Raw genomic sequence first — 13,254 nt, 5'->3', positions numbered from 1 at the left:
TTTTATTACTTGTGTATATTTCATGTTTGAGTTATACTTCATGTTTCCACTAGTGGTATTTCGAGCACTAGTGCTGTATCTTGCATGCACGAGTTTGTGTCCCCCCCACCCATTGTAATACCCGCGCATGAGGGCCCTTAGGGGTAATGTAAAGAAGTAAATAAATAAATAAAAATAAAAAACATTTCTGGCCTTGAGCGGCATGGACTTTCAGGATGAGCCGACAAAGCAAAGAAATGTTTCCAAACAAGCAGTTTATTCCAAGCACAGCTGCTAGTCGCTTACCATAGGCTGGTCCGGGCGAATCTGCTTTCTGGATGAAGCTCTTTCAGAACTTCTCCAAATCCTCTCCATGCGCGTGCCAGAAGAGGAGAAGAGTCATAAGCCGTTCCCAGCCACATCGAGTCACGTGCAGGATATGTTGAGGAAGCGCCATACTCGGAGCATCGCAGACGTCCTCCACTGCCTGGCGATCAGCTCGAGGTTGGTCAGGGTGGCCAGGGAGTCCTCGCCGCGGTACGCAGATGCTCCGTGGCGCAACTGGGCGCGTCGCTCACTTTCGGGCTTTGCGCGAGTCGAGTCTCCGTCAAAGTGAACCCTGGCTGATTCAAAGTTTAGCCGAGCTGCTGTTGGAGCAAGAGCCGGAGCTGTAATAAGGCTCCTTAAGTAAGATTTGCCTAAAGCGTTGTCCTGGTGTGCGTGGCAAAATTTCATGAGCTAAGGAGTATTCACGAGGGAGGGAATCTGAGTGGGGTAAAACTGATTTATTGGTGAAGCAGTCGGTTCTGAGGGACACCGTAGAGGATCGCTCCACCCTTCTTGCGGTAGTGCATAGCTTCGAGCAAGTTTATTCAGACATGTTCCTGAAGGGGACAAAATCGGCAACGGCAAAGTCTCTGAAGGAGTCACTGATCTAGGTACAATGCGTCACTTTTCAGTCTCTGCTGTTCCTAGCTTCCCGCTAAATAAGGTCCGCTATATGTATCCCACAAATGTTGTGTGAGCTTGAGGCAAACTTGGAACATGCGTGCGAGCGCGTAGGAGCATACAAAAAGTGCAATTTTGACTCGGATTTCTACGGCCTTAAGGTTACTTTAATCTTTAGGGAAATTTTCGAGGCACCGGCTTTACAACATTACATCATTGAGCTCTTTGTATTGTCTCTAGCAGTAGTCTCGGCGATTTAAAAGATGCGAAATGCAAAATTCCGCTTGAGACCAGGTTTTGGATGTGGCGGTGCTGCAGAAGACGGTCAACAAATGTTCTGACTGCTTCTTATTGGCTGGTAAACGATACACATTGTATTCGGCACAGAATTACTACATATATAAGCAAAAAGTTTGCACGCTTTCTCGAAATTTCAAAGGGTACTTATCAAGGAGCTTCACATTTACAGATTCGGATGGCAGTTCCACTTTTCTCGCGTCATCGCTCTTAAGAACTGCTGTTGAACATTATAATTTGACAAATATACAAAGAACGCTGGGACAATTCTACGCATTTTACTTAATTGAGAGCGCGGTGTGGGTGTGCGCCAGTGGCAGATGTAATTGCTAAGCACGCCTTTCAATGTTAATCACGCCATCGTCAAGCTCTGGTGGAAGGGATCACGTTGGAGCTTAACTTGTTTCAGTTAAAATTTTTGCTAATCTGGCTTCAGAAAGTTGCTACCATTAGCGGGACGTACTAACATCACGAGCATCAATTTTAATGAAAACAAATAATCTGTTACGAGGCCGGTTGCTATTAAACATAAACTTAGTGAGATCAATCTCACCGTGAGCATAATTTCTTACCTGTGGTACTGGTCGCCTTGCTGACTTCAGATGTGCTGAAAAAGCAAAAACATAGGCTAGTTGTGCTAAAAAATAAAACATATATAGTACATAATATATTGCGGAATTTTTAAAAATAACATAGGTATGGCAGATAGCGTAATTCTTGTCCTTGACCTGCCTGATTCATAGAGGCGGACATTACCAGCTCGAGAAATTGAAACGCAAATTTAACTAATTAACAGAAATTAACTTCCTAATGAATTACTTTATGGCACATATTGCGCTTTACGAATTGTTCCGGGGAGTTTACAAGGCGTACAAACAAGGCGTGCAAACACCGTGACGTCTTCTCCATTTCAAGTAAAGGTTCTTTTTTTTTTTGTATGAGCAAAAGCGCAGACTGAAAGGCATATCGTGAAAACAAAATGAGCTGTCAGCGCTGAAAATGACTTGCGGTCCTTGAATTTCATAGACAAATATTAGGACAAAAAGTCGCACAGGTAACTCGAGTGCTCATCGTGTAACTTTTTTTCTTCGCCCTTCGTCGTTACCTCAGACGCTTCTACGCGACTTAAAAGAAAAATTAGGCAGATATCATGCACTGTGAGAATAGCTTAAAGCGATGCACTTGCCCCACAAGGCATGTGCTCTAATGTTTTAACGTTTCAGTTTGTACGTACTTCACTTCCACATTTAAGAGAGGCGGCCATTGAGGTCTATCGTCCGGACACGGATCGATCCAAATAATATGGCTCGCATTAATGTTGAAACATGAAATGGATTGTTACGAAACACGACCGCATGTTGCCGCGCGATCTTAGAGCGCACCTCTTAGGTCAAGCGTCGGTGTTCCCGGCGTAACCGAGCGAACGAGCGCAGTGGGAGATGAAGCAAGCGGCGAGAGAGCATGTAGCTATCACCTTCGCTGCAAAGAACGGAATACGTGACGCAACAGAGACCAGGAAAGGAACACAACAGGACGACTGCTGTGCCGAAAGTATAAACAAAACGTGACATGTGTATGCTTTGATGGGGAGGGAGACTAGGAGAAGAAATAACAGGAGCAGGAGCACTAGCTAGATGCTCCTGTAATGCAGTTATATTTCGGCACTATACGTTTTTCGCTATCAACAAACCCAATGAAAAATTGCACTTTCACTATAATAGATGACTTCGGACGAAGCTGCGAATTTTTTAACACGAAAGTGTTTTATTCCGGGGTCCACCAAGACTTCACTGACGTATTTCCGTCACGGAAATACGTCATAGAACATAATACAAAGAAAGAAACCAGAAGAAAAAGTTCCACAAACATGCAAAATTTGGGAATCGAACCCACGACCTCTCGGTCCGCGACGATAGATCGCCGAGCGTTTAACCCATTGCGCCACAAACGCATTCGCAGAGAGCTACACAGACGCGCCTTATATATCTAACACTCCTCCGTGTACCCGCGCTCTTGCTCGGGGCGGTGCCGCCGCCTATGAGCAGAAAAGAGAAGTACTGCATTATGACACTAAAGCCCGGGATACATGGAGCGAACTTTCTCGACGAACTTCACGCGTCAAGTAACGACGCGGCGACACGACGCAGGATGTTTGCTGTGTTGCAATACATGCGGCGAACGCCGCCGCGCGTTGGCCGCCGTGTTGGCGGCGGTCCCGGCCGCCCGCTTCGAACTGAATTTGGCGTTGTCCTTGTAGAATTCACTTAGTTGGAAGCAAATGACTGCGTAAACGGCTTTCGCTTAGTCTCAGGCCGCTTCGACGACAGAGTATTATGGATAACCTTGAGTAGTTTTCGAGATCGCTTCTCGTTTCGAACGCGTCTAAGCCTAGCGAAAGAAATATCCGATGCCAACGCCATCTATCGGGGAAGTCGGGAGATAGGCATGACGACAGCATGTGGCCTCTGAGATCAGAAGATTTCTGTTGAAGGTTGTTGTAGAGAGCTTGCACTGCTTGTCTGTTTCCTCGCAGATCAGCGGATATGGGATGTACAAATACAACGCGATTCCTGAGAGATCATACTAGGAACTACTCAATCGGTGCAGGGACATGCAGACACGGCAACACCAACGCGATTGCAGACGACGCGAAAAGGCGCGCGCGCGCGAAACACCAGCATGCATTGCGACCGGAACTAGTGCCTCCTGATTGGCTGTCGTCCACCGCTGCGCGCTAGACGCTTCCGGCGGCGGCGTTCGCCCGACGAAAATGTTTGGACAGGCAGATCGGCTGCGGACGGCAAATTTCTTGACGCCGGCCGTCGGACGTTCGCCGCCCGACGAAGTTCTTCGCTCGGACGCCGGTTATTCGCTCCATGTATTCCGGCCTTAACGCGCACCGACAGTGAACGCTTCGGTGGTCTCAGTACTACGACGCCTCGATGCCAGCATTCGAAGGGACGCTGGCATCAAGAAGCACTACCAACGCCACCTAGGTGGCGTTCACCGTACTCAGCACAGCGGAGCGTGGCCTCCGCAATTAGCTCTGAAAATGTTTCTGAAGTTGATCGCGGAGGCTGCAATTACGACGCGCTGTACGCGCTGATTTGACTCGGTGACGATTCAGTTACGTGCTTTGTCTTGCGCGTTGTATTAGTGTGTCAGTTACGTGCTTCGTCTTTCGCGTTGTGCTAGCGTGTGCAGCGTAGTGCAGCTTCCATATGCACGACGGTTGCTCATGGTCATCGACGTTGGTAGTCGTGATGGAGGAGACGTGCCACCAGGCGTCAGCGTGGGTGCATCAACGCCTAAGGGCGCTTTAGCCACAAAACACCAATAGACATTATATATCAATGTGCAATAAACATTACACTACTTCTGTGAAGACACGTTTCACTTTCGTGTTCTATACCGATTCCTATATAAGAGGGATCAACCACATTTTTTTTTAAGAGACGTAGTACCCAGGAGAAAATTTCTAACTGGGATCCAACTGGGATCAGCTGGGATGAACTGGTTCCAGCTGGAAACCAACTGGTCCCAGTTACACACCAACTGGTCCCAGTTGGAAAGCAACTGGGTAGCAACTGGTTCCAGTTGGGATCCAACTGGAACATTCACCAGTTGTACTGGAATCAACTGGTCCCAGTAGAGAGGCAACTGGAACTTTCACCAGTTGTACTGAAATCAAAGTTCCAGTTGGATTCCAACTGGAACTTTGACCAGTTGTATCAGTAGCAACTGGAACCAACTTAAACAATGGCCAGTTGTACTGGTAGCAACTGGTTCCAGTTTGAATCCAAATGAAATGGTGACCAGAAGTTTAAATGAAAGCAAGTAACATGCAGTGCTTGCTAAGACAGCAGCAGCTAGTCCTACTTATACTGAGCAATTAAGTTTGGCAGTTTTAGCAATCCTTGCAAACATTCTAATAGAAGTTTGTAATAATTAGTCTAATACGTTTGTATTAAGTTTTGTATTAGACCAATATAAATTTCTATTAGTCGTACTGATTTACCTATAAGATCAATAGGCCGTGCGTATTAGACTTATTAGTCTTATACAAGCAGTGTTGCGTGTCTACTAGATTCTCTATTAGACTAATAGGTCCTATTGGCCTTATGCAGATGGTTGCTGGTCTTATACAACATGTACTGCTAGATTCCGCAGCTCTTGTTTGCTGGTGAAAGTTAATCGACAAAAATTAGACTAGCGGACCGCTTGCTTGCATGGAGAAGTGTTTCTAATAATCACTGAATAATTAAAAATTCTGCTGTACAATTGTGCAGCAGATTGCATTCGCACGTTTGCATTCGTTTCAGCGCACCATCTCTCAGCGACATACACAAAAGCGACGTGCGCCTACATGGTCTTGCCAATTTTGCTTCACTGAGCCTCGTCGCGATGAGTCGAGGAAACAGCTAGTGTTTACAGCACACGAAAAAAAAAAAAAAAGAAAAACCCGAACAACCAGCCGTCATATCCCGGTGCCCGGTCAGCTTTCGAACGACGGTCAATAGCAGCAACCATATTAGTTTGCCGCTGAAGTTCGTCAGTGTCGTATTTTCTGTTGAAGTGCGCATAAAGTAGATGTTAAACTTTTAATCTAAATTACTAAATTGATATCGCATATAAAAGGCTGTAATATTGACATCAAAGAGCAGTATCGCAGAGAAGGGAACACGGCGGGCGGGAAGAATATAAAACTGCGACCGTAGTCAGCCGTAGTTGCGCACAGCACGTGTGCCATGGCGGCTGCCATGTCAAGGCGAGGCGTCACGCGAGGCGTGCGTGCATGTTAGTGAATGAACGATGTGTTTTTAAGGAACCCGTGGTGTTAGCGCCTGCGCATCTCATTCGTGCAGTAGTATATTTGAATATTGTTATCTATGACTGCTGTTGTGACTTCAAAACAACGCAAAGCGACTGTTTTACCCCTGCCCTTCGCGGCTTTGTGGATTTATGAGCGTGCATCGATGTGCAGTGTTCTCCCCGGCGCCGGTTAACAATTTCGAGGTAATTATACTTCTTATTCTTCTTAGTATGAAGTGTTTTCTTTTTTTTTATCCTGACGGTGGACGTAAGTACTTCTGTACAGTGCCGTCGGGCCGATTGCTGTGTGCGTTGCAGCAATGACATGCCTGTTTCCGACAACGCTGTGCAAGATTTCTGTCTAGAGTTCTTTATATCTGCCTTCTGTTTCGATGGAACACATATCTTATGTTGATTTTGTGTGCTTTATAATTGTCCTATCGTGTCACGTGGCGTCATTTTTTATTATGATAAACATTTTGAGCTAGCATATATCACTGTCCTAAAATTAGTTTGGTAATTCTGTATTCTAATTCTTCTATATGTGTGTATTTTTGTGCCCAGGTTTTTTAACCACTTCCTCAAAAGAACGTCCTTTGGTCGAAGTCAACGAAAAGCTCGCAATCAAGATTGCTGACCTGATGAAGATCTCGAAAGATGAATCTGTAAAAATACATGCTGGTGCTAATAAATGCTTTTAGCAATTTTACCTGTTTTTCGTTATGTATCGGTACATTGCAACATTTTCTTTCACTAACAGACTGTAGTTGTGTCAATAACCTAATAGGCTATTAGTGTTTGTATTAGAATTTTTGCTAGGGAATTAAGCAATAATAGCTGAACTGCCTTAGTTGTATGAAATCCATCAGCAGAATACACTTTTGATAGACTTCTGCATGGGCCAGTTGCAATGGGGACCAACTGGGACCAGTTGCAATGGGGACCAACTGGGACCAGTTGCAACGGGGACCAACTGGGAATTGTTCCATAAACCAGTTTAACTGGAACCAGTTGCATTCCCAGTTAGAAATTTTCACCTGTACGGGCTACACTGCACGAACCCACTGCGATTGCTCGTGGTTATGGGTTTCTGCTACTGAGCACAAGGTCGTCGGTTCGATTCCCGGCCGCAGTGGCTGCATTTAGATGGGAACCGGAATGCAGGAATTAACGCCCGTGTACTTCGATTTATGAGCGCGTCAAAGAAGATCAGGTGATCAAAATAATTCTGGAGCTCATCCAACTACAGCGTACTTCATAATTAACCCACTGTTAAGTTTCAGGACGTTAAAATTCACAATATTTAGGGGCTGACCAAGCGTTTTTGGCGAGGCTTGCACCAGGATGGTGGTGATGGTGGTGGTTGTCAGCCGCGGCTGCCCACACGCTCTCGTCAAACGAATCGCTGATGAAGCTGTCCAGGGCGCAGTCGTCGTCGTCGTCGTCGAAGTCGTCTGTGGAGCAACCGGTCGAAGGGTCGGCGGTGGTTGGTCGCCCCACGCGCGAGCCACCGGGTTGGCTGGCGCGCGACTGGTAGCAGCGTTTGAAGGTAAACCTGCAGTGGGGAGAGCACCATGCGGCGAGATGTTAGAGGAACAATGTCACGTGAAGTGGGTGCGAGAAGTTCCACGGATTGGGTCCGCGTTGCTCAATGCATTAGGTTAATTTTTTTATTTATTTAAGTTACACACCGCGGGGGTCTGTCTAAAGTTGTACACCATGATTCTCGTGAAACAACAAGTAAGCAATTCTTTTTTACTGAAGTATAAGAAGCAGAGTGAACGATAAAGGTTAAGTTGATTGGTTTAATAACCTGCTGAACCTGTTGTTCTCGACATTTTCTTTCAATGCAGAAGTAGTACGCCGGGGAACATTGAAATCTGCACAGGAATGCACAGAGTGTCTGAAGGAACCGAATTTTAAGAGACGGAGAGTTTTAGAATAGGGGCCCCAAACGTTTTGGAGCCCCAAAGAAATAGCGTCGACACGACAGCGCATGCGCGAGACGCAAACTGCGTTTGGGTTTTGCGTTGGGCACGCTATTTCACCGATTTACCGGGAGCCCCAAAAGCTGCCCCAAAAGCTTTGCGTCAACAAACATGGCGGCACCCATCGAAGCGACGGCTCTCCGAGTACCAAACTGAGCTTGATTCGTGGTAACGCGTGAAGTTCGTAAGCTAGGAGAACTGAATGCGGTTATCGCTTTCTCTCAACTAACATGTGTAATAAAGATTGATTCGTTAGACGCCGCTGATTCTGAATTCGATTGTCGATTTCATGGCTCGTAGGCCTAACGTGGATTAGCTTGGCTGGTGAAGGCACGTAAAGTTGGCTACTCAAAATTAAGCGCGACAAATCGCTTTCTGCTAATAGAATAACCTCTCAATTGTAATTAAACGCAAAACCGCGAGAGTCAAAATGACTCTTCTTATCATACAATGGTATAGTTTATTTTCATATTTATAATAGTTTTTCTATGACACCGTAGTAGCGCTGCAAGCTCAAACGCTAACACCCGCAAAGCCCTTTGGGGCCCCAAACTTTTGGGGCCCCTATTCTAAAACCGATCTTTACATTTGATGTGGCTGAAAAATAAACTTAAGCGCGAAAAAAAAAGGAAGCCTTGTCGTAAGCCAGGCTTAGAAATCTAAGATGTCCGAGCAGGGAGGATTGTTTATTCTCGAAGAAATGCAGCCCAACTTGCCGTTTCGAATTTAGCGTCTAAACGGCGTCACCGGCGATGAAGTTGTAGCTATTGCTTTCACTATTTTATCGCAGGCGCGCCACTTTTTGCGCAAGAAAAGCGTAGTGGAGTTGTCGGGTTGAATGATTGCTTATTTTTTTATGCAATGTGATATTGCTTTTATTACTGTGAAATTATGCACAGAAAGAATTTTGAGAAGCTCCACTGCAAAATCGTTCAAACGCATGTTTGAAAAATACGCGCGTAAAATGTCGCCATTTGGAAAAAATTGCCTGATTCCGTAGCTGTTCTTTTGTTTGCTGCATTCCTTCTTCGTGTGCACTTGTTTTATTCTCGAGCGATACGTTTTGAGACGATTACAGGAATATGCCCACTGATAAACTGACTTTGCCGTCTTGCGGAGCAAGAGCTGCTTTCCCTCATAGACTTCAATAACGTAGCATAGCAGCCTTTACAGGGGACATTTGAGGGGCGGCGTGGCTTCGCAAGCCAGCTGTTCCTCCAGGCAAAGTCCGACCTTCCTGTGTTAATGCACGAGCACAAAATTACCTCCAATCACTAAGCGGATTCAATAAAGCCTGTTGAAGAGAAACAACATAAACAGTTGATCCTATTCTGTGTACTAATCGCGGAACGCAATTGCCGCAACAAATAAGCTATATATTTGTATACTATAATCACGAAGACGTGTAAGTGAGTTTTCAACGCCTGCCTGCTGTGAAGCTGCGATGACACAAAATGGCGTTTCAGAGCACCTAAATTTGGTACTTGATTTGCAATATGCGCAGCGACTGAGGTACTTGCGTGCTCAGCCTTCGATGACACAGTATTTTGAACGGAGATTGGCACCGCGGCTGTTCGATTCGTTCTCGCATGTAACCTTTGGTGGGCATTCATGGAAGACTTCGTCGCCAAGTCTCCAGAATTATTGCCGCCCGCAACTTTTGGGATCACACAAGACAGCACGCTGCAAGGCTCAGCCACACACGCCACCGCATCGTTCAGGTGGATGGCTCGCGGCTGGTAATATTGCGCACAAACAGGCGTTATCGTTTTACAGCTAGAACACGTGTATACCACCTCCCGAAAGCTCAGTGTGTGTATCGTCAGAGGTGCTTCGGCCAACCTGCAGAGTCTCGGCAACGTGCTTCTCGTTAAGCGTCCGGTAGCTTAGTTACCGTCGCCTCAAACGTTTCACCTTGTATACGATGGCCAAGTCGCTGTCATTCGTCAAGGATTACATGTGTTCAACAGCAAGTCGTGCGTATGTGCTGGAATTACGGGGCATTCATATAATCTTTCGTCTTCTCGCACCCTGTGACAATTCATATATATGAGCGCCGGCCGGTTGCTTGACCGACCCAGGAAATAGCTCCGAATAAAAATTTCAATAAAGTAACGGACAAGCAACATGTTCTTACGCACTCGAACGCTGTCGCTTACTGACTCCTTTACAAAAACTTCAAGCTGGGCAAGCAGGTTTACGATTCTAAGAGTCATACTCTCCTTAAACGCACGCGCTTTCTAATTTAGTTCAACCAGTCCAGCATTGTCCTCGTCAAACTTGTGCGTATTTGGCTGTTTCTTCTGCTCACTGCAGTCGCAGAACAGCTGACTACTCGCTTTTAATCTACGTTAGGTGGGGACACTTCGCATTTATCGTAAATCATCCGCCTTGGCTAAACTACATGCATAGCACACAGCCATTAAACATATAGCACCGTTATATGACTGGGGATTAATTGCAATGAACGCTCGACTGCAAAAGTTTTCTGCGCGAAAAGAAGCTCAGTTCTCTGGTTCAATATGCTGAATTTCCTGGTGCAGTTGCAACTAGGGCTAAAATTTAGACGAGCAAGTAAGGGCTTTGTACGACGACAAACCGCTCATTTCTCATTCGAAGCTGGCTGCGACGAAATTTCGTGTTTTTCTTTAAATTCTGAACACGTACGTTGAAAAGCTTTACGATTGGATGTACACTGCTTACCAACCGTCGTGGTGCTCCAGTAGGCACTATAGGTACCACTGTAAACCTGTATTCAACTTGTCACAATAGATGTCACCGCCACCCATGATCTCGGGCTTATTATTCCTGAGGCGCACAGAGAAACCCAACACCTGGGAACTTAAAGCAACTTCTAGCAGAAGTATACAAGCGCATAAATGTGATAAACTTTAGCGTTTATTTTATTTCACAGGCAGAAAGGTAGTCATGATAACGCCTAACGTTTATAGGTATTCACGACGCATTAGCGTCCATGTCTTGATCCTCCATGTTTAAGCTGTCACCAGGCGCTTCTCTAGCGATGGGACGACACTGTACGTAATTCGTCCTTAGTAATAGTGCGTTGTTGTGAATGCGTTAGTGGTCTCAGCTCCAGCCGACGATGCAACTTGACCGCGACCAGTGTTCTGTTTGCTTCAGAAAGCTATTTTACGCACGTGCTATGTAAGCAAGCCAATCCTGTCGGCTTTCCGCGCACTTTCCGCAGGCGGTGGGTAGCGAAGGCTGTCGTCGTTAGGAGACTGCGGCCTCCTGCCGTGTATATGCAGCTTCCGAGACGACAAGCTGCGGTCGGTACCGCGGTAGACCCACTTGTACGGACGCAGCATGATGTCATCCGTCTTGCGTTCCTGCGGAAATGGAACTGGAAATACCGACTCGCGATCACAGAAGTATGAGGTGGCGTATTGATATACGTACACATGTAGGCTCAGGCAGAACGGGGTGCCATTTACTCGCGCAGCCGCTGGTGGTTTGAACCCAAGGACGTCGATCAAACTCATTCAAGTAACAACGTGAACAACGCACAATCACCTGTTTTCTGCCACCTCTTACCACCGCCACCACCTTTGCCATGCACCTTGGCATTAGGAACACAGTTTTTATGCTATCCCGATCTTTGCAGAGCGCAAAGACGCCGCCGGAGTTCACCGGAAGGTTATCACATAAAACTGGTGAAACCATTGCGCAGTGCGGGCGATTATCTAGCGTAATGTACGTACAACATAATGTCCAAGGATGCGCACCTGCACGAAGGAGACCGACTCTCTGGAGGGCACCACAGTCCGCAGAGGACTTGTCAGTGTCAGCAGGCAGCAGAAGACAGCGCGACCACGATCACCGGAATCACCACGGACGCCACGTACACTGTGCACACATACGAACATTGGAGCCGAGGTTAGGGCGCCAGCGACCCCGAAAAGAAATGAGAGCAGTTGGGCAAGCTGGTGTAGAAATTAAAGTCGGCACAGAGGAACAAAATCGCATCTCACCCTACGGGCAACCATGGTGGGATGCGAAAGCATCGCGGGGTGTGCGCATCGAGTTTCCGTTTCGTTTCACTTGACAACACAACCCAATGAAAGTTAGAGTGAGAGAATGTATTGAGAAGAGAGGAGACGTTTGTACGGGGTTGTTGCGTCTTTATTTAGAGATCGTACGTGATTACTAGCGTCGGTGCGCGCGGTATCTTGAAGACGATGGCTTTGTGGTCGGTGAAGTGTAGCGTCAATGGGTCTTGCTGCAGAGGGTCTAGTTTGAAATTTGCGAAGACGAGGTCTATGCACGTTCCCCTGAGGGTGGTGGGTTGCTTGCGATCTTGTGAAATGCATCGCAAAGAGTATACGTCCTTCATGTGCTGCACCAGCCAATCGGTTGTCAGTATGTCTACGTTGAAGTCCCCTGCAGTATGAAGGGCGCGTGTCTGTAGGTCTTGGTGTACTCTACCATGCTCCTTGCGAGATAAAGTTTGACGCTTTCTCTTGAGATGTTGGGTTTGAGATACAGCGTCAGGATGACGATGTTGTTGTCACCGTAGACGGGTAGTCGGACGGCCGAGTGCTCTCCATTGTGCCTTTGAGTGGTGACCGGTAGGTCTAGGTCCTTTGCGTTTGCGGTGAGAGTGCGTTTCACGTATACGGTGACACCACCGACTTCCCGTTGCAACTAGCGCCGACGTGGACGTTGTTCATGGCGTTTCGCACATCGTTGCACAGAGAGAGAATGACGGAAGCACAGCGAACGCGCGCTTTATACTGCGCCGCGACACTTGCGCCGCCTACCGGCGTACCCTTAGAGAGTGAGAGAGAGTTATATGCATTGATTTGCTGCGCCGCACCTGTGGCGGATAGGGGGAGAGGGGAGGAGGAGAGCGTACACCTGCGTAGGAAAGGAGAACGAGGGAGAGTTGCGCATACGCAGTATGGGTGCGCACGCCGCAGAACGGACACTGCCCCGAGCATAAGATGCTCTCGCATCTAAAACACTGCCACAGATGCAGAATTCTTATCCAAGTCACTCCAGCGTATGGATAGGATGGCGCGATTCTAACTCCGCGATGGCATGTATTTTCAGTGAGCTTCTAGCAAAGGATGAAACTTAAATGCTGCTTATCGAAATTGATTTTAAACAACAGATACGTACATGCAGGGTGATACAAATTCTCTGGATCACTACTTCAGGGCTCCTTTGTATTCACGTTTAACCACAAAGCGTTCACTTTTAACCACGA

At 46.8% G+C, this 13,254-nt stretch overlaps 1 protein-coding gene across 1 annotated transcript; it reads right to left on the bottom strand.

Moving 5' to 3' along the window:
* Window positions 1-285: 285 nt before the first annotated feature.
* LOC125942594 (uncharacterized) lies at window positions 286-11,361 on the bottom strand. The gene is made up of 4 exons (XM_049660785.1): window positions 11,183-11,361; window positions 7,352-7,591; window positions 1,797-1,831; window positions 286-581 (listed from the first exon to the last, which is right to left on the bottom strand). The coding sequence occupies exons 1-4, from the start codon at window positions 11,359-11,361 to the stop codon at window positions 406-408; spliced, it is 630 nt and encodes a 209-aa protein (XP_049516742.1). The 3' UTR covers window positions 286-405.
* Window positions 11,362-13,254: the final 1,893 nt, after the last annotated feature.

Source organism: Dermacentor silvarum, chromosome 1, assembly GCF_013339745.2.
Source record: "Dermacentor silvarum isolate Dsil-2018 chromosome 1, BIME_Dsil_1.4, whole genome shotgun sequence".
In the NCBI taxonomy this organism is placed as follows: domain Eukaryota; kingdom Metazoa; phylum Arthropoda; class Arachnida; order Ixodida; family Ixodidae; genus Dermacentor; species Dermacentor silvarum.
The sequence above is the reverse complement of the archived record's forward strand: the minus strand, read 5'-3'. Positions and strand labels throughout refer to the sequence as shown.

What these genes read in the sequence shown, in the direction of transcription:
- LOC125942594 (XM_049660785.1), bottom strand. Translation starts at nt 11,361, where the DNA reads ATGACATCATGCTGCGTCCGTACAAGTGGGTCTACCGCGGTACCGACC. An exon ending in TTGGCTTGCTTACATAGCAC is followed by an intron (nt 7,592 to 11,182) that starts GTGCGTAAAATA and finishes TCCCCACTGCAG; the next exon opens with GTTTACCTTCAAACGCTGCT. An exon ending in CAAGGCGACCAGTACCACAG is followed by an intron (nt 582 to 1,796) that starts GTAAGAAATTAT and finishes ACTTTGACGGAG; the next exon opens with ACTCGACTCGCGCAAAGCCC.